Here is a 24,937-nt window from a genome sequence, read left to right as displayed (position 1 = left end):
TGGCATGATGCCAGAACGACTTCACTTTCTTCAGGTAGAGAGTCAATTAAGTCTACCTCTGAATTAAAGTTATTACAAACGTGTGCTGCACGTCAATGTAAAAAGAAAAGCTGTGCAAGCTGTTTACATCTGATTGTAACAGAAGCAGCCCATTCTGCTTCCCACAAGTCACTGATGCCTGAGACGTTCCAGAAGCAAAATCACTCAGGAGTCATGCAAAAATGAAAAGCCTCGTGCACAGAAGCATTCTCTCCTCTCCCTGTTCAGATATTCAGTGTTTTTCATAAACATGTCTCTCCCCACCTTCCCGGGCCTATCTTCTCTTACTTAATTTTCATCCATGCCTTGTATGTTTCCACTTTCTTGGTTTTGCAGCCCTTTCTCTTTTCTGTGTCCTGCAAAGGCCTCTCTCTCTCTCTCTCAGATACATCATGCCCCAAATGAATTTTTAATTATTCTACTGCATAACAGGGAGTATTCTTGATTGTTTCAGAGTGGCAAAGCACACAGTGGAAAATGGTATCTTTTAATTCCCCCAAAAGAGAGCACCAGCACAGGTCATTCAGCAGGCTTCCAAATGTTCATTTACAAAGCTCTATGCAGGAAATGCCTGCACTATCGTTAATACTCTAATGTTTATTTAAACACTTCACTTCTTCAGTTGGGTGTAGGCTGCCTTGAGAAAAATGGTCTCCCCCCCAAGTATATTTTTCAAACACACACATAGGATTGGCAACCCCAAGTGTGCAAAAATGTCAGTCAGCTCTCCCTCCCCTCCGAAAATCATGGGATTTAAAAAAAATACATTTGGGGTTCTTTCTATTTGCCTTCTAGCATTAGAACCCTTAGGACTCTTGTTTTCAGGTTTTTTCTCTGCAACTCTGAGGGCTCAAAACCCACTTCATTTTTAAATGAAAACCGAGATTCTCTTGGGTTCACCTGGCTCCACCAAAAAAACCCAGCAACCTACCAAATATTGTGAAATTCACAATCAGATCACACGAGTTGGGAACACTGCTGTCTTAGCCCCCACAATGAATCTGACTGTCCCTTTGGCAACAGGCAAGTACTTGTTAGGGGCATGATCCCGCGAATGGCTGTGCGCTCTTGACTGGCACTCCGCACTTCACAGGTTCAGGTCCTTCATGTTTCTAGCATAGCAAATTATTTCTCTTCCATTTGTCTCAGAGAACCAGCTTTCTTGATTTCCATGGCAAGAGTTATGCCAGCTGGCTTAGACAACACCACCTCTTGCTATTTATTGGAAGATCTTAAAACCATGCTTTTGGCTTTCTGTAGGCAGCCTAAGTTTAGCAGTCGAACAGCGTGACTTGGGCTGTCTCAGTACATTGGCTTGCATTAGGCAAGCAGTTTTAAACCATTCTCAGTGAAGGAATACAAGAAAGAAAGTGCACTGGTATTCATGTGCCATTTAGAATCATCCTATCTTATCATCATGTACAGCAATTAAACAATTCATAAGTATACGTCCATGGGGGTTCTTTTATATGTTAGACACATTTAGCTTTTTTAAGCATAAGCTGCCAGTTCATTAAAAATATACAAGTCAATGTGAAACACCCCTTGGGATTTGTTCTATAGCACAGAGATGACAGTATGAATCTATTTAAACTCATTAGCTCATAAAAATTCTAAGGAGTTAATTTAATAAACATGATTTTTTTAAATGTCTGCTTAATATTCTCAACTGCTTTCATCTTCTTTCTGCAGAGCACTCCTTTTCCTTCTGATGATAAATAATTTTTACATGCGCAATAAAGCCCACGCCAGGGGGCATCATTATCATAAACTAAACACATTCCCAGGGATAACAGAACCACAATCTCCATAAAACGCTATGGGTGTTGTTCCTTTGTCTTGTTATAACGTTGTTGCCTATTGAGGTAGATTGCTTAAACAAATGATAGTAATCAAATGCTTCAGCACTGAGATAGTAAATCTACCTGGCTTCTCTGTTGTCTCTCATGGCTATCAATGGCCTTAACCTCCAGGGTTTTTTCCTTTCTGTAGCAAACATTGCTCAGACTGGCCTGGTTTGTCAAACCTAGTGATTGAGCTCCCTTCTTGTGCTGTGCATTGGTGTCACAAACAAGTGAATGTGGTTTTCCCCGGTTGGCTCTAAATCATATTAAAGCATTTGAAAGTCACATGGTAAAGTTAAAACTACAGTGAGCTAAATCCTGAAATCCCTACACAGTGCAGATTCCCATTAAAATGAACAGGAAATTGGATGTAATGAGGATAGCAGGAATCTGCCCATAAACATTACAGCCCAGTGAAACAACCTCTGCTGGCCTGGCCCATTAATAGAATTGTAGGACTAGAAGGGACCTCAAGAGGTCATCTAGTCCAGTCCCCTAAGCTCATGGCAAGACTAAGTATTATCTAGACCACCCCTGACAGGTGTTTGTCTAACCTGCTCTTCAAAATCTCCAATGATGGAGATTCCACAACCTCCCTAGGCAATTTATTCCAGTGCTTAACCACCCTGACAGTTAGGAAGTTTTTCCTAACATCCAACTAAACCTCCCTTGCTGCAATTTATGCCCATTGCTTCTTGTCCTATCCTCAGAGGTTAAGGAGAACCTTACAGCTTACAGTCCATGACTCCAGGATGGAGGGCTAAAGGGGGGAAAACCTTGCACTGTTCTAACTTGGAAGGCCAACAAAAGGAAGCTGTGTACATTCATACAAAACTCAAACTCATCAATAAATCTTTTGTTGTATTCCCAGAAATTACACACTCAGTAACATTTTCTAAAATACTTAAGTGACTTAAGAACCTAAGGCCCAGATCCCAAAGGTATTTAGGTGAGCATTTCAATGGGAGTTAAACACCTATATACCTTTAAAAATCTGGCCCTAAGAGCTTCATTCACTTTTGAAAATGGAACTGTAACAGATCTACAGGTCCAGTGCTCTCACACACTCACTGGGGTAAGCCCGTTGGCTTCACCACCTCCTGGGTCTGAACCTTGGAGCCTTCAGCACCTCGGCTGACTCCATGAGTTCCCCTCAGTGAGTCCACTCGACTTGGACCCCTGAAGAAGACTCGCACATGCAAAGGGAGCAATGCACCCCCGACCTCTTCAGACTGGAATGACTCTCCAGCAGCCCACACTAACCATTAACCCAAGGGCCCCTCCTCCATCCTTGGTTCTGATTCCCGGCAGAACAGGTCACCTGGCCATCCACCTCAGTTCTTTGTTCTCCCGCTGGCCAAAACTGGCTAGCTTCCTGGAAAGGGCATCGGCAGTTCTGGGTCATTAGTTACTAGGCACCAAATGTCCGAGCCATTGTCCTCTGGGTTTGTCATGGGCATGGGACGCTAGACAGCCAGTTGTCAGTCACACCTGGATCACTACAAAGAATAAACCACCTTTTCCTGCCACCTTGTTAACTGTGCATAGGGGAAACTGAGGCACAAACAGTATTCATACAAAACAAAGAAAATTCCCACTGTGTCTCAGGGACTTTGGCACTTTTGGGCCTCTTACCCACTAGCACTATAGCAAAACAGCTGAGAGCTGGAGGAGCATTATGAGTGAAGTGACAAGGGCCAGATCCAACAAGGCGCTGAGAACTTCCTTCAGGAGATTGAGTGTTTGTCTCTCCCAATAAAATCAATGGGAATGGAGTGTGCTGTGCAATACTCAGAGAGCACTGATCAGACCACAAACGGGCATGGCCCACGCCCACTCGGCTGCAGAATTCCTAGAGTCATCATGCCCGCCAAAAGGCTCGATGCAACAAAGCACATAAGCACGTGCTTAACATCGTTCAGTGGGACTTAAGCGTGTGTTTAAAGTTAAGCACATGCTTAAGTGCTTCTCTGAATTGGGGCCAAAATGAAGTAGGGTTTTTCTGGACTCTTTGGCAAACTCCAACAATCTGAGCTGATGAAAATAACTAAAAGTTTTCCAAATTTGGTGGGGGGAGAAAAGGACATAGTGAAACATCTGAATTCATGATAATGAGGTCACACAATTAAGGCTATTGTCAGGCTCGCCTTACAATCATATTTTATAAGGGCTGGAAAGTGGCAACAGTTCCTGTTATTTTTCTGATGAGAGAACAAATAAGAACTCTATTTGAACGTGGAGAACAACTATCTTGTAACTAAGGAATAAGAGCCAGAGCAGTTCCTTAATGATCCAAACTGGAAAAACAAGAAAACATATATTCTAATATGAACAATGAGGTCCTGTATATACCTAGAATGGATGAGTTACCTAGTAAGGCCATTCTCAAATAAAATCACAATGCTTTTTCATTAAAAAGAAATCTTTATTGTAATTCTCAGACTAGTGTGCAAAAATATGGTTTTTTTCTGGCATGTTTACAAAAAGAACGCAAGTTAAAAGAAGTTTGCAGTCATATGAATGTGTAGTTGTTGTCAGAGACTTTACATGAAGCAAATATACAAATGGTTACCATTTCTCTCTATAGTATGTACAGGAGAATATTATATTCTTGCCATGATATTTAGCACTTTGCAGAGAATGGCTATTTATTGTAAGCATCAACATTCATTACTGTATTTAAGTTAAATCTGGAAGCATTTTAAAATAATCTTGATGTATAAAATTTTCAGATTCATAAGAATAATTAAGTAGTTTTCTACGCAGTCTTTAAGGCACATATTTCTAACCATATTTCATTTTGGTCCAACTTATTTCTGACATTGACTATCCAGGTATACGAGAGATGGGTTTCTTATAAATATCCTTATCATGTCTATAGACCTCAACAACATGTATTGTACTCACTGTATGTATTGGAACATTATGTTCTGGCAGTAATTGTTTCATAGCTGTACTATTGCTTGTGTTGAACTTGGGCTGACAGTCGTTTTCTCTGCAACACGCAGAAACTGCGATGTCCCTAGTCTGTTCTTGGTGGAATCTGCAAGTAAGAAGGCGAAAGTTATTTGGGTGTCACTTGCTTTAGCAGAGTCAGAACTTTCAATTCCATTTTATTTGCTCATCAAGCATTCACCAAACAATTTGTGCTGTGCTATATGGACTCCTTGCTCTAGCATTAAAACAGTGGGCAGTGATGGGGCAAATAATTGTCTCTCAGCTGATGCTGGGAGAGTTGCATAATTGTGAAGGAGGCACAGCTTGAAGACAACTGGTACCTGCCGGTGTAACTTTTTGAATTTTGTTGCAGTTTTGTTAACTGCCTTCTGACCTCTCATGGTAGTTGCCTACACAGTGGGATTGATTCTCAGGTATCCGCAAGTCCCTTTACACTGTTCTGGAAACATGAAGTAGCCTTAAAATGGGCATAAATTACAGTTACACTCACTCATTGGCTCTTTACTCTCATGGAGCAGCGTAAAGGGGCCTTAGGGTAAAGGAGCATAAAGGCTGGCTGACACGAGGAAGTTGTATCAGTCTCACTATTTCAGTTGGGCCAAGGGGGGACTTTTTACTGATCTAGTTAGACTGGTACAAGCCCCAGCGTGGATGCAGCTATACTGGTACAAAGGTGCCTTACACTGGTAGAGTTTAGTCCCCTTCCCAAATGGGAATAAGCTATCCCAGTATCAGCACTTTTCTGCTGGTCCCTACATGGAGGGGTAGGGGGTTGTACAGCTTTCAGGTGCAGAGCGATCTCTCTGCTTGCATCCTAATACAGGCACCGGAGTCCCCGGGCAGCAGACAGGAAAGGGAATCTGCATGGGTTAATGCTGCCAGTATCAGCTCCGGCTAGGACACCTGCTCGGATACCCGCTCATGGGCTGAGGAGGAGACTGCCAGGGAGCACAGCAGCTTTCCCTGCTCCACTGACCGCTAGCTCTCGCCCTGTCTCTAAAACATCATCCGCCCCCTTCCAGATGGAGATAATGCAGAAGGGCTTCTATGAAGCTCATGGCTCGGAATGGTACCAAGGAGACAGCATTCTCCCCTTCTATGCAAGCAGTGGATGTTGACCCACCATAGGTAGGGCCCTACCAAATTCACTGCTGTGAAAAATGCATCATGGACCGTGAAATCTGATCTCCCCCATGAAATCTTGCTATTGTAGGGGAGAGCAGATTTCACAGAGCTGGGCAGCTGGAGAGCAGCAACTGCTGGCTGAGAGCCCAGCTCGGAAGGCGGGGTTGCCGCTAGCAGCAGCGCAGAGGTGAGGGCGGCATGGTATGGCATGCTGGCCGTGACACAGCCTTCAGAGCTGGGCACCTGACAAGCAGCTGCCTTCCGGCCTCCCAGCTCTGAAGGCAGCAGCACAGAAATAAGGGTGGCAATACCATGACCACCCTGCAATAGCCTTGCGCTCCTGCCCCCCATGACACTGTTTTGGGTTGGGACCCACCATGGTTACACCACCGTGAAATTTCAGATTTAAATATCTGAAACAGTGAAATTTATGATTTTTAAAATCCTATGATTGTGAAATTGACCAAAATGGACCGTGAATTTGGTAGGGCCCTAGCAACAGGGTTCCCTCAGCACATGAGCAGACCAAACCCTCTTGCCCCACCTCTGCATGGATTCCCTTGTGCCAGAGGGCTAACTACCCCTTGTAAATTCCACCTCCCCACACACACTTGAAAGGCAGGATTTGTTTTTCACTCTATTTATTTTTCAAAACCATGCATAGGGAAATGACAAAAAGGTTCTGCTTATTAACATGAAAGATCCCTTTCCTGATTTTCAAGCAGCAGTGACTTTCCTTCACCTCCTGTAAACCAGGGCAAGCACTTCAGAAAATCTTTCTGAAGCACATCAGAGATGGAGCCGTTGCTCTGAAAGCACCACCACCCTTCCGCTGAGTTAAGTGTGTGTATCAAAAGAGGAAATAAGCTTTCCACGGCAGGAAGTATGGCTGGGGTGTGGAGATTACTTACCCGTGCAAGAACGAAGTGCTACAAAAATACAAGATTCAAACGCTGATACTGCATGCTGCTGCAGAACATAAAATTGTAAAGACTTCCACGGGCATTTCGAGCACTTGATTAGAAAAAAAGCAGTTACTGGAAGCATCACAATGGGGGCACCATATGTTGCCAAGGACATATGCTTTTTGTAGTGCCAGCAACTCCACTCAATGCTCTTGAGGTGATAGGAAGTAGTTACAAGAGAAAACAATCTCATCAAAACAGCAAGTACAGAGGAGGAGAAGGAGAAAGGCCAGAGGGAGAAGGAAGAAAGTAACAGAGTTTGGGATGGGAGAAGAGAAAAAGGAACTCTGTAAAATGTACCTTTGTCTGCAAGTTGTTGCATGGAGTGCAGAATGCTTGTATTTGCAAGACCTGTCAAGGGACCATGTTAACACCGCAGCAAAGAGCTTTCAAAACAAGCTATTTTTGGCCTTTGTGCATTTAATGTAGAGCTTACTTTTGCAGTTGATCCCACTGTGAAGCTATTCTATAAAGCTTTGTGTGGGGATTTAGCAGCTGCAGCCTGCCTCCCATGGAGGTCGTTGGGAGCTGCACCACTAAAGCCCTGTGATTTAAAAAAATTTCCCTGAAGACTGTAGTTAGATCATCACTGCCCACCACCTGGTTATTCTACAGGGACAACACCTGAGCCCATTTCACTCAGTAGCAAACTCCCATTGACTTCAGCCAGACTAGGAATTGGCCTTCAGTGATTATGTAGTCATTCTCCACTAGTAGATGCTTTGAGTGGAAAAGTGGAGTGCAACCAAATACCGGAGCATTAGCCGCTGCCTCTCTAGAGGTGTCCTACTAATGTTAAAAATGTACATATCCTGAAGGAAAATGCTCATAGTGCATTGGACTAAATCCTGCAGTCCTTGCAAAAGCCAGTGGGATCAGTGAAGTCAGTGGGCATTTTGCCTGAGTAGAGGCTGCAGGACTGGGCTCAGCATTAACAAGAGTTACAGGCATGTGCATCAGGTAGAGACTGATTCCTGTGAATTTATACTGATCTATGAAACATGAGTTTCACTTTGTACTTTTGTTCACTGGTGCTCCCTCCATTGTGTGCAAGCAGCATAACATGGGTGACCCCCTTTTGTACTTTAACATTGCTTCATTCCAGTCATAGAATCATAGAATATCAGGGTTGGAAGGGACCTCAGGAGGTCATCTAGTCCAACCCCCTGCTCAAAGCAGGACCAATCCCCAATTTTTGCCCCAGATCCCTAAATGGCCCCCTCAAGAATTGAACTCACAACCCTGGGTTTAGCACGCCAATGCTCAAACCACTGAGCTATCCCCCCAGCTGGAATATTCCAAAGCCTCTTGGGTATGTCTACACTGCAATTAGACACCAGTGTGGCCTGTGCCAGCTGACTCGGGCTTGTGGGGCTCAGGCTAAGGGGCTGTTGGATCCCACCTCGCAGGGTCCTAGAGCCCAAGCACGAATGTGTACGCTGAGCCCAAGCACGAACCTGCAAGCGCAAGTTCAGCCAGCTTGGCCCAGCCATAGGGTTTTAAATGCAACATAGACATATTCTTAGTGAGTGACCTGGGCGCATAACACCTGCTCATCTTAGCGCTCACTTGAAAATAACACCAAACACGGTGACACTAGGTACTGATGCTCTCACATGGCCATGTTTGACTTTAAATTTGGAAAGGACAGGTGCAGAGGTTTCATTTGCCTGGGGGTTTTGTTGTTGTTGTTCTCTTCTCAAATCTATTTCTAGTATAATATAAAATAAACAGGCAGCACATGCTACAGCTCCTGAACAATATTAGAAAAAACAAGATTATGCCGTCCACGGGGCTGGTGTAATGGGGGGAGGGAGGAGGGAAATAGACAAAGCCTATACCAGTAGAAAAGAGTAATATACAGAAGCATGCCTCAATGGCTGTTTGAATGAATTCTCCTTTGCGAGAGTTGAGAATTGTTCCTAGCTGCAGGGGATGAGAAGGCTAATAGGACCTCCTTGCAATGAGAGAACTCCAGCACAGTGGGACATCATAAGTACATTTTGTATTTCCTGTCTGGTTTTGGCAACGATGTGATTTCTAATGGAAGTGGGTGGAACTTTTCTCTTGTTTTATGTCAGGTGACTTTGCATTGATAATAATGGAACCTTTTCTGAAATACAGATTCACACACACACACACACACACACACACACAGAGCATTAGTTGCAACAGTATATTAAGGCAAGGAAGAAAGTTAATATAATTTAGCAAATATATATCTAGCACTTTTCACATAGTGAGTGCTTTACCATGGTTACAAGGTAGGGGATGTTATCTTCTCCCTTTTACAGCTAGAAAACTGAGGCAGGAAGGGGGAGTGAGTTCCCACGATCACATAGGGCATCATTGTCAAAGCTATAACCAGCACTCTGGAGACCCTGATTCCTAGGTCCATGTTCAAACCCTGACTAGCCCATGCCTCTCTCTGAAGGCATAACCATATTGGGGGTTGGAGGTGGACAGGGGAAAAGAATAGTATATATTTTGGGGCATTCCCAGATTTGAGCTAAAAATCACATACCCCTTTTCCCAGTCGTCCCAAGACTGTATTTGGATTGGATAGGATTTGATTTGAAGTGCCCCATTTGGGGCCATACTGTTGGATTTAGCCACTGACCCACATTGGGGGGTGGAGCGGTGCAGAACAACATCACCCCCGCTGGGGGAGCACTGCCTGGGATGTTGCAGCCTACTTCCCCCAATGTTCCTGGCCAAATCTACAGGATGGTAATGGAAATAAGAGGGGACATAGGTCTGCCTCCTCCTCTTTATGATCATTTGGGCCAAGAAAGCCATCCCTGCACTCCCCAGACTGCTGTTGTCTGTAGATCTTGCACCCACTTTGCTTCCTCCCCCTGCCCACCTTTGTAAGGGCCAGAGACAATCTGTTCTTTGCCTTCATACTAAAACTCTCATGGCTAAATCCTACTATGGCTGGTTCAGTGAGGGGGGTGGTATTCATCCAGCTCTAGACTCTAGGATGTCCAGATCCACAATAATATGCATAATATTAACATGCATACCATTAAGGGGGCATTTCTACCCTGCCTCTCTTCTAGAGCTTAAATTCTCAGCTGTCAATTTCCTCTCTCTCTTAACATCAGTGGATCTGACTCAACATCTGCTGCATGGAAGCAGCTATCACTGGCTTTAAGGGGTGTACTGATCACATGCAGCAGTTGCGGAAGGAGGGCCATAGATTTTTAAATGACAGTGAAGCCCAGTTAAGTTACACACCAGGCTCTAAGAGGTCATTTTAGTTGTGCAAGTTTCCTTGACTTTTTAAAAGAAATGTTCAGCCCAGTATCATGCGTCACAGTTCCAGAGTAACTGCCCCAGTGTTCCCCCTCCATGGTCACCCACTTAAAGGTTTCCAGCTCTCAGACATCACCTCTCCTGAGGGAAGACCTGCATCTCACTCCTTTCCAACCAGGGTTTTTAAGTCTGCACAGCTCCCTGACCTGCATTGTGATACGTCCAGCAAGCGAGTGCCTGTGCTTTGCTTTCTCTCCACGGGCTGCAGCAGTGTATTGCCAGCAGTTACGAGTTACCACACAGCTGCTCCTAAGCAAACACATTTATTCCTAAGGTAAAAGCATTACAGAAAAAGTATATAAAGACAATAAAAGAACCTATACGCATATTAGACAGCTTACCAGAGGTCACCCCCAACTCCAACATGGGATTCTGGTAGGCGTCAGTCCTTCAAACCCTACAAGTGGGTTTTCCCTGTTCTTACACGTTCATATCAGTCTTTAAAATCAGGAACCAGATTGAAGGCCCTGAGTCAGTTTAAGCATGGGCTTAAAAGACCTTGGTCTCTGAACATGCGAGCCTTCCCAGGAGGCGCTGTGAGGGGTTGTCATCCCTGGGGTGCAGTCTGGGACTGGGGTACCACTGAGCCCCCTGACCCATCAGTCTGGGCTCCCTCTCACACTGTACTGCTGTGACAAGCTGCAGAGTCCTCCAGCCTGCACTTTCACCAGCATACATACAGGCAGGGACGCACCTACCTGCAGTTACATGCAGGCTCTCTGACCAGCTGTTGCATAGGAAGGCTACAGCTAATGCAACTCCCAGCTCCTCAGGCATACCCCCCCTCTGGAGTATAAACCCAAAATTATACCATCTAGCACCGCACAGAGAACTATACAGTGTAAGCTCATAAAATTCGCCCCCTCCCTCAATGTAGAGAGGAATATGCAACAGCCTTTGCCCCTGAGTTATGATTCCCACACACTACACTCCAACTCTCTAGGTTTAGATAAAGCAAAAACAAGTTTATTAACTACAAAGGATAGATTGTGAGTGATTATAAGTGATAGCAAACAGATCAAAGCGGATTACCTAGCAAATAAACAAAAAACACAAACTAAGCTTAATATACTACATAGATTGGGTGTGAATAGCAGACCCATCCTAAGAGATGATACAAGCAGGCTGCAGATTTTTAAGTGGCAAGCTGCACTTTCTTTACAGCTTGTAATCCCTAGGTGTTTCATTCACAGGCTAGGAATCCCATCAGCCTGGGTCTAGCACTTCCCCCAGTTCAGTCTTTGTTCCTCAGGTGTTTCCAGGAACCTTCTTGTGGGGAGAGTGAAGAACACCAGATGATGTCACTCCCTGCCTTATATAGCCTTTGCACATGGCGGGAACCCTTTGTTCACACAGCTTGGTTCCCAGACCAGTCTGTGGAAAAATACTAACATCCCAAGATGGAATCGAGAGACATGTGGTCTCATCACATGTCCTTGTTGAGTCATAGCAGCCATTACTCGGAGGCTGTCTGTAGCTTTCATAATAAGGCGCACTAGGTGGGAGATAAGCTTCTCCTAAGACCTATGCTTTTTTCCTAATGGCTCATTGCCCTGACTAGGCCCTTCCCCACCCACTGTCTAGACTGAAAGCATCTTGTCTAGTGGGTGCTACCCAGGCGTAACTAAATTTGAAATACAGATACATAGTCAATATTCATAACTTCAGATACAAAAGTGATATATGCATACAAATAGAATAATCATATTCAGCAAATCATAACTTTTCAAATGATATCTCACGTGACTCGTCTTGCATAAAATACATCATAATCATGTCATAATCATATCATAATAGTAGCACTGTGAAGAATATGTGGTGCAGCGTCACAGACAGTACCTCACTCAAGATGTTATAACCCAAGTGATTTGCCTTAACCATCTCCTACTGTTTTTACTTCCTGGAGGAGCTGTGGTAGCTCTCTCCCTGGGAAGTGCATACAATCCCTGGCCTCCAATGATACAGAAATCATTCTTACACTTAATACAAGATAGTCTCCCATAGATATTGCAGGAAGTTGCCCTGTCACATATTTACATAACTCTCCTAGGCCAGGTCTACACTATAAACTTACATCGATATAACTATGTAGCTCAGGGGTATGAAAAATCCATCCAGTGCAGACACCACTATGTCGACAGGAGGGCTTCTTCTATTGACGTAGCTACTGCCTCTCACGGATTAACTACACCAATGAGAGAAGCTCTTCCATTTGCACATTTGCGTCTTCACTAAAGCACTACAACGGCGCAGCCCGGGCCTGAGTTACAGGCAGTTGTATCAACCAATCATGTGCTACCTGTAGCCATTTCACTGCACAGTCCCTGTAATAGAAGATTAAGCATGTAAAGTGACAACATTACTTGTTTTGTTTTATTAGCATGGCATCCAATTGTGCATCTCCTCACACAGCCATGTGTGATGACCTCCCTGCCACTTAAGTGCTGCCTTGCAAGTAGGCAAGAGAGAGTAGCTGTGGGCAGACATGTAATTTGCATTCACATGACTCCAGTGGTCCCAGAATTGTGCAAATGGCATCTAGCGGCTGCATCACCCTCTCAAAGTGACTAAGGGTCTGCAGGACCAAACCCTTTGAATTGACATTTATACCTTAATAGAAGTGAAATATGGCCAAGTTCTGAGTGCTGTGGGAAGCATAACTTGGAACGTCCTGACTTTCATAGATTCCAAAGCCAGAAGGAACCATTGTGATCATCTAGTCTGACCTCCTGTATAACACAGGCCATAGAACTTCCTCAAAATAATTCCTAGAGCAGATCTTTTAGAAAGACATCCAATCTTGATTTTAAAATTGTCCGTAATGGACAATCCACCATGACACTTTGCCAAATGTTCCAATGGTTAATTACTCCATTGTTAAAAATATACACCTTATTTCCACTCTGAATTTGTCTAGCTCCAACTTCCAGCCATTAGATCATGTTGTACTTTTCTCTGCTAGATTGAAGAGCCCATTGTTAAATATTTGTTCCCCATGTAGCTACTTACAGACTGTAATCAAATCACCCCTTAACCTTTTCTTTGTTAAATTAAATAGATTGAGGTCCTTCAGTTTATCCTTACAAGGCATGTTCTCTAGTCCTCTATTCAGTCTCATGATTCTTCTATGAACCCTCTCCACCAATTTATCAACATCCTTCTTGTATTGTGGGGACCAAAGCTGGACACAGGATTCCAGCAGCGGTCACACCAGTGCCAAATAAAGAGGTAAAATAACCTCTCCACTCTTATTCAAAATTCCCCTGTTTATATATCCCAGGATCGCACCAGCTCTTTTGGTCACAGCATCACACTAGGAACTCACGTTCAGCTGATTATCCACCATGACCCCCAAATCTTTTTCAGAGTCACTGCTTCCCAGGATGCAGTTCCCCATCCTGTAGGTATGACCTAGATTCTTTGTTCCCAGATGTATATATTTACTTTTAGCCATATATTACACCCGGTTTGCTTGCACCCAATTAACCATGCAATCCACATTTCTCTGACTCAGCGACCTGTCCTGTTCATTATTTACCACTCTCCCAATTTTTATGTCATTTGCACACATTATCCATGATGATTGTATCTTTTCTTCCAGGTTATTGGTAAAATTCTTAAATAGCATAGGCCCAAGAACTGATCCCTGTGGGACTCGTCTGGAAATACACTGTTTGATAGTGACTCCCTGTTTACAGTTACATTATGAAGCAGTTTGTAATCCATTTAATATGTGCCATGTTAACTTTACATGGTTCTAGTTTTTTTTTTAATCAAAATGTTGTGCAGTACAAAGTCAAAAGCCTTAGAGAAGTCTAAGTATATCACATCAACACTATTACCTTTATCAAGCACACTCGCAATCTCAGAAAAAAAATCAAGTTAGTTTGACTAGATCTGTTTTCCATATACCTATCTTAATTTGCATTAACTACATTATCCTTCTTTAAGCCTTTATTGAGTCCCATATCAGCTGCTTCATTATCTTGCCCAGGATCGATGTCAGGCTGATGGATCTATAATTACCCAGGTCATCCCATTTATCCTTTTTAAAAATTGGCCCAACATTAGTTTTCTTTCAAAACTTCCCCAGTGTTCCAAGACTTATTGAAAATCAGCATTAACAGTCTAGCAAGCTCATCAGCCAGTTCTTTTAAGACTCTTGGATGCAGGTTATCTGGACCTGCTGATTTAAAAAATGTCTTACTTTAGTAGCTTCTGTTTAATGTTCTCCAGAGATACTAATGGAATAGAAAAAGAATGGTATCACAATATGATGAGATTATATCATCTGCTTTTCAACCAATACATAACAGAAATATTTATTGAACACTTAGGTCTTTTCAGCATTATTATTGATAATTCTGCCCTTTCCACCTAGTAACGGACCAATATAATTGTCAGCATTCCTTTTATTCCTAATATATTTTTTAAAACCCCTCCTTATTGTCCTTAACTCTGTTGGCCATAGATGTCTCCTGGTGTCCCTTGGCTTCCCTTATCACATTTCTACAGTTCCTATCTACTTATTTATATTCATTAGTACCAAATTACCCTTTCTTCTATTTGTTATATATTCTATTTTTTTTATAGTTACCTTTACTTCCCCTATAAACCAGTTCGGGTTTTTTTTTGTTTTTGGGGTTTTTTTTACAAGTATAGCCTTCTTCTTCAGTTGTGGTTTTCTGGACATCTAATAAGGTATTCTTAAATGATTCCCAATTATCATTCACATTTTTCTGATTAAATTCTTCCTCCCAGCTGATTTGGCTCATAATTGTTTTCAGCTTTTGTGGGTGTAAAATCGCCAATGTATTATCTGAATGCAAAACAGCACCCGGACAAGCCTGTTCGTGTGGAAAAACACTGGAGATTTTTTTTGTATTTTCAGATAATGGGGGGGAAAGGGATGGACTCCCTTCAGACTCCCCCAAATAAGCCATCCTTGAACTCACCACGGAGAGACATTTCAGACCAAATGATCTAAAAGCAGAGCCTGAGAAGAGGGGCCCAATTCTGCACCCACACAAAGGGCTGCATTCTCAGGTGAGCTGAGGTAGGGAGGGCAGAGGTGGCAGTAGGACCCCCTTCTGCTCACCCAGTCTTGGGAGCAATTGGAGGCCGGTTCAGCCCCTGGCAGAGCTTAAGAGCAGCAGCATTCAGGCCATGCCCCAATGCCCAATATACCACCTTTGTGGAGGGTGTAGGACGGGGGGGTGGGTGGTGGTGAAACTAAGCCAGGTAGACTGACTTTACACCATCAGAGGCTTCCTTTACATTAGAGGAATCCGCAGCTGTCCCTTTAGAGCAGCATTAAGGGGATTTAGCTTGGGGCAAGGATCTGGCTCTATCTAATTCAATGGAAACTGGATCAGACCCTTAGAATGCAATTGCCCTTTCAGCCATACCTGTGGGAACAGTACAGTTATCCTGTAAGAAAGGGCATGTAGTAATGAAAACACAGACACAGTGTTAACTCCAGCAGCACTTCCTTGCATTGCTGAAATCTCCTCAGGGCAGATTGGCCTTCCGGGATCTCTTGCAGTCTGGCGGTAAATTGCTACTAACTGTACAACATTTGCCCCATTTGATTTTCCATCAATAGACTTTCCATCTTGATAACCTTCTGTTGTTGAGGTTTTAGCCTCATTTTGTGTCTTTTGTTATGCTCTGCTTACTTTTTTTCCTACTATCAAATCTTTAGATCAGTTTAGCTCCTAGCACAGGAAGAAACACCTTCTCTTCTCTTGCTGTGGTAAATCTGCACACCATGCTTTCCTGCATCTGTAAAGATCTCTCAGCCATGCTGCCCCTTACCTTAGCATTCTGGCCTCTGGCTTTCCAATTTCCTGGCCTTTCCTCTCACCCTTTATACAAGGCACAGGGCAGTAGAGAACCTGGCCCTTTACAAAAAAAAACAGAGGAGTACTTGTGGCACCTTAGAGACTAGCAAACTGATTAGAGCATAAGCTTTCATGGCTAAAACCCACTTCATCAGATGCATGCAGTGGAAAATACAGTAGGAAGATATATATACATACATACACACACACACATATATATACACACACACAGAGAACATGAAAAAATGGGTGTTGCCATACAAACTATAACGAGAGTGATCAATTAAGGTGAGCTATTACCAGCAGGAGAAAAAAACCCTTTTGTAGTAATAATCAGGATGGCCCATTTCCAATAGCTGACAAGAAGGCGTGAGTAACAGTAGGCCACTGTGGATGTAGAAGCCCTCTACACCAACATTGCACACAAAGACTACAAGCCGTCAGGAACAGTATCCCCAATAATGTCACAGCAAACCTGGTGGCTGAACTTTGTGACTTTGTCCTCACCCATAACTATTTCACATTTGGGGACAATGTATACCTTCAAATCAGCGGCACTGCTATGCGTACCCGCATGGCCCCACAGTATGCCAACATTTTTATGGCTGACTTAGAACAACGCTTCCTCAGCTCTCGTCCCCTAATGTCCCTACTCTACTTGCGCTACATTGATGACATCTTCATCATCTGGACCCATGGAAAAGAAGCCCTTGAGGAATTCCACTATGATTTCAACAATTTCCATCTCACCATCAACCTCAGCCTGGACCAGTCCACACAAGAGATCCACTTCCTGGACAGTGCTAATAAGCGATGGTCACATAAACACCACCCTATACCGGAAACCTACTGACCGCTGTACTTACCTACATGCCTCCAGCTTTCATCCAGACCACACCGCACGATCCATTGTCTACAGCCAAGCTCTAAGATACAACCACATTTGCTCCAACCCCTCAGACAGAGACACACACCTACAAAGTCTCTATCAAATGTTCTTACAACTACAATACCCACCTGCTGAAGTGAAGAAACAGACTGACAGAGCCAGAAGAGTACCCAGAAGTCACCTACTACAGGACAGGCCCAACAAAGAAAGTAACAGAATGCCACTAGCCGTCACCTTCAGCCCCAAACTAAAACCTCTCCAGCGCATCATCAAGGATCTACAACCTATCCTGAAGGACGACCCATCACTCTCACAGATATTGGGAGACAGGCCAGTCCTTGCTTATAGACAGCACCCCAACCTGAAGCAAATACTCACCAGCAACCACACACCACACAACAAAAACACTAACCCAGCAACCTATCCTTGCAACAAAGCTTGTTGCCAACTCTGTCCATATATCTATTCAGGGGACACCATCATAGGACCTCATCACATCAGCCACAATATCAGAGGCTCGTTCACCTGCACATCTACCAGTGTGATATATGCCATCATGTGCCAGCAATGCCCCTCTGCCATGTACATTGGCCAAACCGGACAGACTCTACGTAAAAGAATAAATGGACACAAATCAGACGTCAAAAATTATAATATTCAAAAACCAGTCAGAGAACACTTCAATCTCTTTGGTCACTCGATTACAGACCTAAAAGTGGCAATTCTTCAACAAAAATCTTCAGAAACAGATTCCAATGAGAGACTGCTGAATTGGAATTAAATTTGCAAACTGGACACAATTAACTTAGGCTTGAATAAAGACTGGGAGTGGATGGGTCATTACATAAAGTAAAACTATTTCCCTCTGCTTATTCCGGCCCCCACCCCCACGGTTACTAACACCTTCTTGTCAACTGTTGGAAATGGGCCATCCTGATTATCATTACAAAAGGTTTTTTTCTCCTGCTGATAATAGCTCGCCTTAATTGATCACTCTCGTTATAGTGTGTGTGACAATACCCATTTTTTGATGTTCTCTGTGTGTATTATATCTATATCTATTATATCTATATCTATGTATAGATATATCTTCCTACTGTATTTTCCACTGCATGCAGCTGATGAAGTGGGTTTTAGCCCACGAAAGCTTAAGCTCAAATAAATTTGTTTGTCTCTAAGGTGCCACAAGTCCTCCTCGTTCTTTTTGCGGATACAGACTAACACGGCTACCACTCTGAAACCTGGCCCTTTACAACTCTATGTAAGCGGAAGAGAGAGCATAGCTGGGATTTCTGCGTGGGCAACTGTTGGGAACTCATTTCACTGATTTTGCTTCATCACTTATTACACATTCGCTTCAAAATTCCCAAGCACATCTTGTTTTTCTGCAGTCATTTCTCTTGGACATCTTTTTATTGGATATTGCTTATCTGCTTTTCCCTTACTACACTGATAATGCGTACTGACTGACACGCTGTAGTTGGAAAGGACCCAAGACCAAATTTCATGATCTTTGAGAGACAAGCACTAAAAATAACTTCTGTGGGTGTACATCAATCTGTTGCCCAGCTGCAGATATTTTGGCTTGGTAATATGTACCAGCTGCAGTGGGTGTCTAATAGGAGGACTTCCAAGTGTAGTCATAGACATCGGCTTTTTCATTTCACTTGACTCACTCCTGCAGTCAGTTCAGCTAACTGGTGACAACAGTACATCTGAAAACAAGCAAGGGAGCTGTATAAAAGAATCCACCTCGAACTCCAAACACTCCAAATTTCCTGGTTTGAGTTTTTGGGTTGTTGTCAATGTTTCTACACAAATGCAGCATTTCCTACAAAACTGTTCATGTTAGAAAAAAAACAAACCCATTATATTTAATTGCAGCTCCTTGGGATGCATTGCTGAACTGGGTGGACTGGATTATGTCACATGACACTTCTTCAGAGGGGCTGATTAGCTGAGTCTAACCCAAAAGGGTGAGCAGAAGCAATCTGGGCTTGTCTCCTCAAGTCTGAAGGAGAGAGATAGCAGATATGCTTCTTAAAGGTGATAGAAGGCAGCTGGTCTGCTGTGATCTTCAAAAAATCCCTGAAGAGGGGGGAAAGCAGGCCACCAGTCAAAGCTCTTTCCTTGTCGAGGAAGGGGCTATCCCAGGGGATAAAATGGGGGGACATGTGCTGAAAGTGAGGGAAATGGAGGCTTCCTGTACTTTGGATATTTCATACCATAATCTGGATGTTAATGCAAACTGACTTCCCAACTGGTGCAGGCTCTCCTACTTCTAATTGTATCGGTTTTTCCAGTGGTGGGGCTAGTGGATGGCATGCTCCTGGTTTGGTGGTGGCAAGGCACACACAGCAGGGTGTTCTGAGTTTACTGGATATTTTCATATGCACAGGGAGGATGGTTTACGGTGCACCCTAGTTACTGTAGTGAGTTTCCTATCGTAGTGCCAGGTTATGCATGTTTATTAGTTGATTCTCCTTGAAATTCCTAGAAGAATGGCTGGAATCATTTAAAAGAGGTGAAGGAGAGTGTTGTTTCAGTTTGGTAATCACAAATGAACCAAGGAAATTTCTCCCTCTTCCTACAAGCTGTGAATCCAAGGCCAAAATAATTTGCTTTGTCCTAGCTCTAGTTTGTATTCAGCTGAACAACATCTGTAATTGACTGCTCCTTTATAGGTGGCCACACAGCTATGCTTGGGTGGAGGGAAGTGGTTTCATTTTTCCTTTTGGTTCCCATTACTTTAATATGATCTCTCACTGACACTCACTTTAATCTCTCAGATATCTTTGTCACCCTGCAGTGGAGACGGCCAGCTTTTATTAAACTTCCCTTTGCTAATATTCAGGCTTCTGCCTGTCCATGTGTGGTGCGTAGCTTGCATGGCTCACCTGCAGAGTCATACTTTTCTAGCATCTATAAAACAGCCAGCAGGGATCCTGGCTGTGGATGAAGGGGGAATGTTGGTCTAAAGGTGTTATCTCCCTGGGGCTGTTATTCTGGAGTAAGGTAGAGTGTGAATTTAAAGGGGAATAGGAGTACTTGTGGCACCTGAGAGACTAACCAATTTATTTGAGCATAAGCTTTTGTGAGCTACAGCTCACTTCATCGGATGCATACCGTGGAAACTGCAGAAGACATTATATACACAGAGACCATGAAACAATACCTCCTCCCACCCCACTCTCCTGCTGGTAATAGCTTATCTAAAGTGATCACTCTCCTTACAATGTGTATGATAATCAAGTTGGGCCATTTCCAGCACAATTCCAGGTTTTCTCACTCTCTGCCCCCCCCCACACAAACTCACTCTCCTGCTGGTAATAGCCCATCCAAAGTGACCACTCTCTTTACAATGTGTATGATAATCAAGGTGGGCCATTTCCAGCACAAATCCAGGTTTTCTCACCCCCCCCCCCCCAAAACACACACACACAAACTCACTCTCCTGCTGGTAATAGCTTATCCAATGTGACCACTCTCCCTACAATGTGCATGATAATCAAGGTGGGCCATTTCCAGCACAAATCCAGGTTTTCTCCCCCCCCCCCCCCCCCACACACACACAAACTCACTCTCCTGCTGGCAATAGCTCATCCAAACTGACCACTCTCCTTACAATGTGTATGATAATCAAGGTGGGCCATTTCCAGCATAAATCCAAGTTTAACCAGAACGTCTGGGGGGGGTGGGGTTGGAAAAAACAAGGGGAAATAGGCTACCTTGCATAATGACTTAGCCACTCCCAGTCTCTATTTAAGCCTAAATTAATAGTATCCAATTTGCAAATGAATTCCAATTCAGCAGTTTCTCGCTAGAGTCTGGATTTGAAGTTTTTTTGTTGTAAGATAGCGACCTTCATGTCTGTAATTGCGTAACCAGAGAGATTGAAGTGTTCTCCGACTGGTTTATGAATGTTATAATTCTTGACATCTGATTTGTGTCCATTTATTCTTTTGCGTAGAGACTGTCCAGTTTGACCAATGTACATGGCAGAGGGGCATTGCTGGCACATGATGGTATATATCACATTGGTGGATGTGCAGGTGAACGAGCCTCTGATAGTGTGGCTGATGTTATTAGGCCCTGTGATGGTGTCCCCTGAATAGATATGTGGGCACAGTTGGCAACGGGCTTTGTTGCAAGGATAGGTTCCTGGGTTAGTGGTTCTGTTGTGTGGTATGTGGTTGCTGGTGAGTATTTGCTTCAGGTTGGGGGGCTGTCTGTAGGCAAGGACTGGCCTGTCTCCCAAGATTTGTGAGAGTGTTGGGTCATCCTTCAGGATAGGCTGTAGATCCTTAATAATGCGTTGGAGGGGTTTTAGTTGGGAGCTGAAGGTGACGGCTAGTGGGCGTTCTGTTATTTTCTTTGTTAGGCCTGTCCTGTAGTAGGTGACTTCTGGGAACTCTTCTGGCTCTATCAATCTGTTTCTTCACTTCCGCAGGTGGGTATTGTAGTTGTAAGAATGCTTGATAGAGATCTTGTAAGTGTTTCTCTCTGTCTGTGGGGTTGGAGCAAATGCGGTTGTATCGCAGAGCTTGGCTGTAGACAATGGATCGTGTGGTGTGGTCAGGGTGAAAGCTGGAGGCATGTAGGTAGGAATAGCGGTCAGTAGGTTTCCGGTATAGGGTGGTGTTTATGTGACCATTGTTTATTAGCACGGTAGTGTCCAGGAAGTGGATCTCTTGTGTGGACTGGACCAGGCTGAGGTTGATGGTGGGATGGAAATTGTTGAAATCATGGTGGAATTCCTCAAGGGCTTCTTTTCCATGGGTCCAGATGATGAAGATGTCATCAATGTAGCGCAAGTAGAGTACGGGCATTAGGGGACGAGAGCTGAGGAAGCGTTGTTCTAAGTCAGCCATAAAAATGTTGGCATACTGTGGGGCCATGCGGGTACGCATAGCAGTGCCGCTGATTTGAAGGTATACATTGTCCCCAAATGTGAAATAGTTATGGGTGAGGACAAAGTCACAAAGTTCAGCCACCAGGTTAGCCATGACATTATCGGGGATAGTGTTCTTGACGGCTTGTAGTCCATCTTTGTGTGGAATGTTGGTGTAGAGGGCTTCTACATCCACAGTGGCCAAGATGGTGTTATCAGGAAGATCACCGATGGATTGTAGTTTCCTCAGGAATAACGATTGAAGAATAACACCATGAGTGGAGACTAACTCTGGAACAGCTAATCTGGTCAATTTCCCTGTGCAGATAAGCCCTAACTACCTCTGCTTCTGCCTTTGCATCACAGGTGCACACACCTTTTGCTGTTTGTATGGGCATCTCTCCTCTCCTTGGACGGATGACCTTGTACTCCTCGCTATAGGTGCTGTTGTGGTTCACTGACATTGTTTGGGCTGTGTGCATGGCACAGGGCCACACTCCTTCCCCCATGTCTTCATCCAAGGTAAAGTATCCCTTTTCACTGTGCTCCCTGTTATACACCATTAACACACTCTCTCCTTCCTACATCCCCTATCATCAAATCCTGAGAAAACAAACTTTTTAGTCCCTTCTTATGTGGCACATCCTCCCTGTAAGTGGCTGTAAATTATTCAGGCACTAGTCAGTCATTGGAATATTACAAAAGACTGGTCATGTTGCCAACATATGGAGCTTAGCGGCATGTGGCTTTATCAAAATAAGTATTAGTAACCACCACACTGTTGCTTTCTTCCAAATAGCAGCTGGATGGCACAGATGGCAATTGCTAACATGCACCTCACATTGAATCACATGCTGATCTCACCTACGTATGTGCATCTCTCCCATCACTTCCATGTGACTTGCTCACGTGTATCCAAGGTCAGAAAGTGGCTCCTTCCATGTACAGTGGTCACCATTAAAGTCAGCAGCTGCCAACCCACACTACACAGTTGTCACACTGATTTCCTATTCCAAGCATAGGCAAAAACTGTGGGATCACTCTGACAAAAGCTTGATACTGACTTGCTCAAAGTTATGTCAAAAACGATAAAAAAAGGTCTATTCTGTCAAATATCAACAGGGGGGGGTTTACTTTTTTTCTTAAACTATTTTTGCTCCTAGATCTAAATATAGAACACACAATCTTTCAAAGAAATTTCAACAAAGACAGAAAACACTGTGTGTACTGCATGTGCACACAGAGGTGCGTACTTTTGTGTGTGTGCCTCACTGTGTGACAAATTCCCACGGCAGCTTGCAACACTGCAGTTCTGTAGTGTAGACAGGGCTTCGGCATGCTGTTACCGATCTTTGTTGGCGTGTACAAACATCTGCCTCAGATTTTTCGTGCTGTTAGCCTGACTGGGATGAGAGAGCCACAAATCACACCTGGAGTTGCAGCTAGCAGGAGATGTTAAGAGTAACAAGAAGGATTGCTTCAGGTATGTTAGCAACAAGAAGAAAGTCAAGGGAAGTGTGGGCCCCTTACTGAATGAGAGAGGCAACCTAGTGACAGAGGATGTGGAAAAAGCTAATGTACTCAATGCTTTTTTTGCGACTGTCTTCACGAACAAGGTCAGCTCCCAGACTACTGCACTGGGCAGCACAACATGGGGAGGAGGTGACCAGCCCTCTGTGGAGACAGAAGTGGTTCGGGACTATTTAGAAAAGCTGGACGAGCACAAGTCCATGGGGCCAGATGCGCTGCATCCGAGAATGCTAAAGGAGTTGGCAGATGTGATTGCAGAGCCATTGGCCATTATCTTTGAAAACTCATGGCGATCGGGGGAAGTCCCAGACGACTGGAAAAAGGCTAATGTAGTGCCCATCTTTAAACAAGGGAAGGAGGAGGATCCTGGGAACTACAGGCCAGTCAGCCTCACCTCAGTCCCTGGAAAAATCATGGAGCAGGTCCTCAAGGAATCAATTCTGAAGTGCTTAGAGGAGAGGAAAGTGATCAGGAACAGTCAGCATGGATTCACCAAGGGCAAGTCATGCCTGACTAATCTAATTGCCTTCTATGACGAGATAACTGGCTCTGTGGATGAGGGGAAAGTGGTGGACGTGTTTCCTTGACTTTAGCAAAGCTTTTGACACAGTCTCCCACAGTATTCTTGCCAGCAAGTTAAAGAAGTATGGGCTGGATGAATGGACTATAAGGTGGATAGAAAGTTGGCTAGATTGTCGGGCTCAATGGGTAGTGATCAATGACTCCATGTCTAGTTGGCAGCCGGTATCAAATGGAGTGCCCCAAGGGTCGGTCCTCGGGCCGGTTTTGTTCAATATCTTCCTAAATGATCTGGAGGATGGTGTGGATTGCTCCCTCAGCAAGTCTGCAGATGACACTGAACTGGGAGGAGAGGTAGATACACTGGAGGGTAGAGATAGGATACAGAAGGACCTAGACAAATTGGAGGACGGGGCCAAAATAAATCTGATGACGTTCAACAAGGACAAGTGCAGAGTCCTGCACTTAGGACGGAAGAATCCCATGCACCGCTACAGACTAGGGACCGAATGGCTCGGCAGCAGTTCTGCGGAAAAGGACCTAGGGGTGACAGTGGACGAGAAGCTGGATATGAGTCAACAGCGTGCCCTTGTTGCCAAGAAGGCCAATGGCATTTTGGGATGTATAAGTAGGGGCATTGCCAGCAGATCGAGGGACGTGATCGTTCCCCTCTATTGGGCATTGGTGAGGCCTCATCTGGAGTACTGTGTCCAGTTTTGGGCCCCACACTACAAGGAGGATGTGGAAAAATTGGAAAGAGTCCAGTGGAGGGCAACAAAAATGATTAGGGGACTGGAACACCTGATTTATGAGGAGAGGCTGAGGGAACTGGGATTGTTTAGTCTGCGGAAGAGAAGAATGAGGGGGGATTTGATAGCTGCTTTCAACTACCTGAAAGGGGGTTCCAAAGAGGATGGATCTAGACTGTTCTCAGTGGTAGCTGATGACAGAACAAGGAGTAATGGTCTCAAGTTGAAGTGGGGGAGGTTTAGGTTGGATATTAGGAAAAACTTTTT

General features: G+C 44.1%; 1 protein-coding gene across 1 annotated transcript in view; it reads right to left on the bottom strand.

Annotated features, from left to right (window-relative positions):
* Window positions 1–4,293: 4,293 nt before the first annotated feature.
* SUSD3 (sushi domain containing 3) overlaps window positions 4,294–24,937 on the bottom strand; it is a 52,435-nt gene continuing 31,791 nt past the window's right edge. Inside the window, exon 5 of the mRNA XM_077821507.1 lies at window positions 4,294–4,926. Coding sequence (XP_077677633.1) covers window positions 4,710–4,926 — 217 coding nt within the window. The 3' untranslated portion in view covers window positions 4,294–4,709. The remainder of the gene's footprint in view (window positions 4,927–24,937) is intronic.

The sequence above is a fragment of the Eretmochelys imbricata genome, chromosome 7, assembly GCF_965152235.1.
Source record: "Eretmochelys imbricata isolate rEreImb1 chromosome 7, rEreImb1.hap1, whole genome shotgun sequence".
Classification (NCBI taxonomy): Eukaryota; Metazoa; Chordata; order Testudines; family Cheloniidae; genus Eretmochelys; species Eretmochelys imbricata.
Note: the sequence above shows the minus strand (reverse complement) of the source record. Positions and strands in the feature narration are given on the sequence as shown.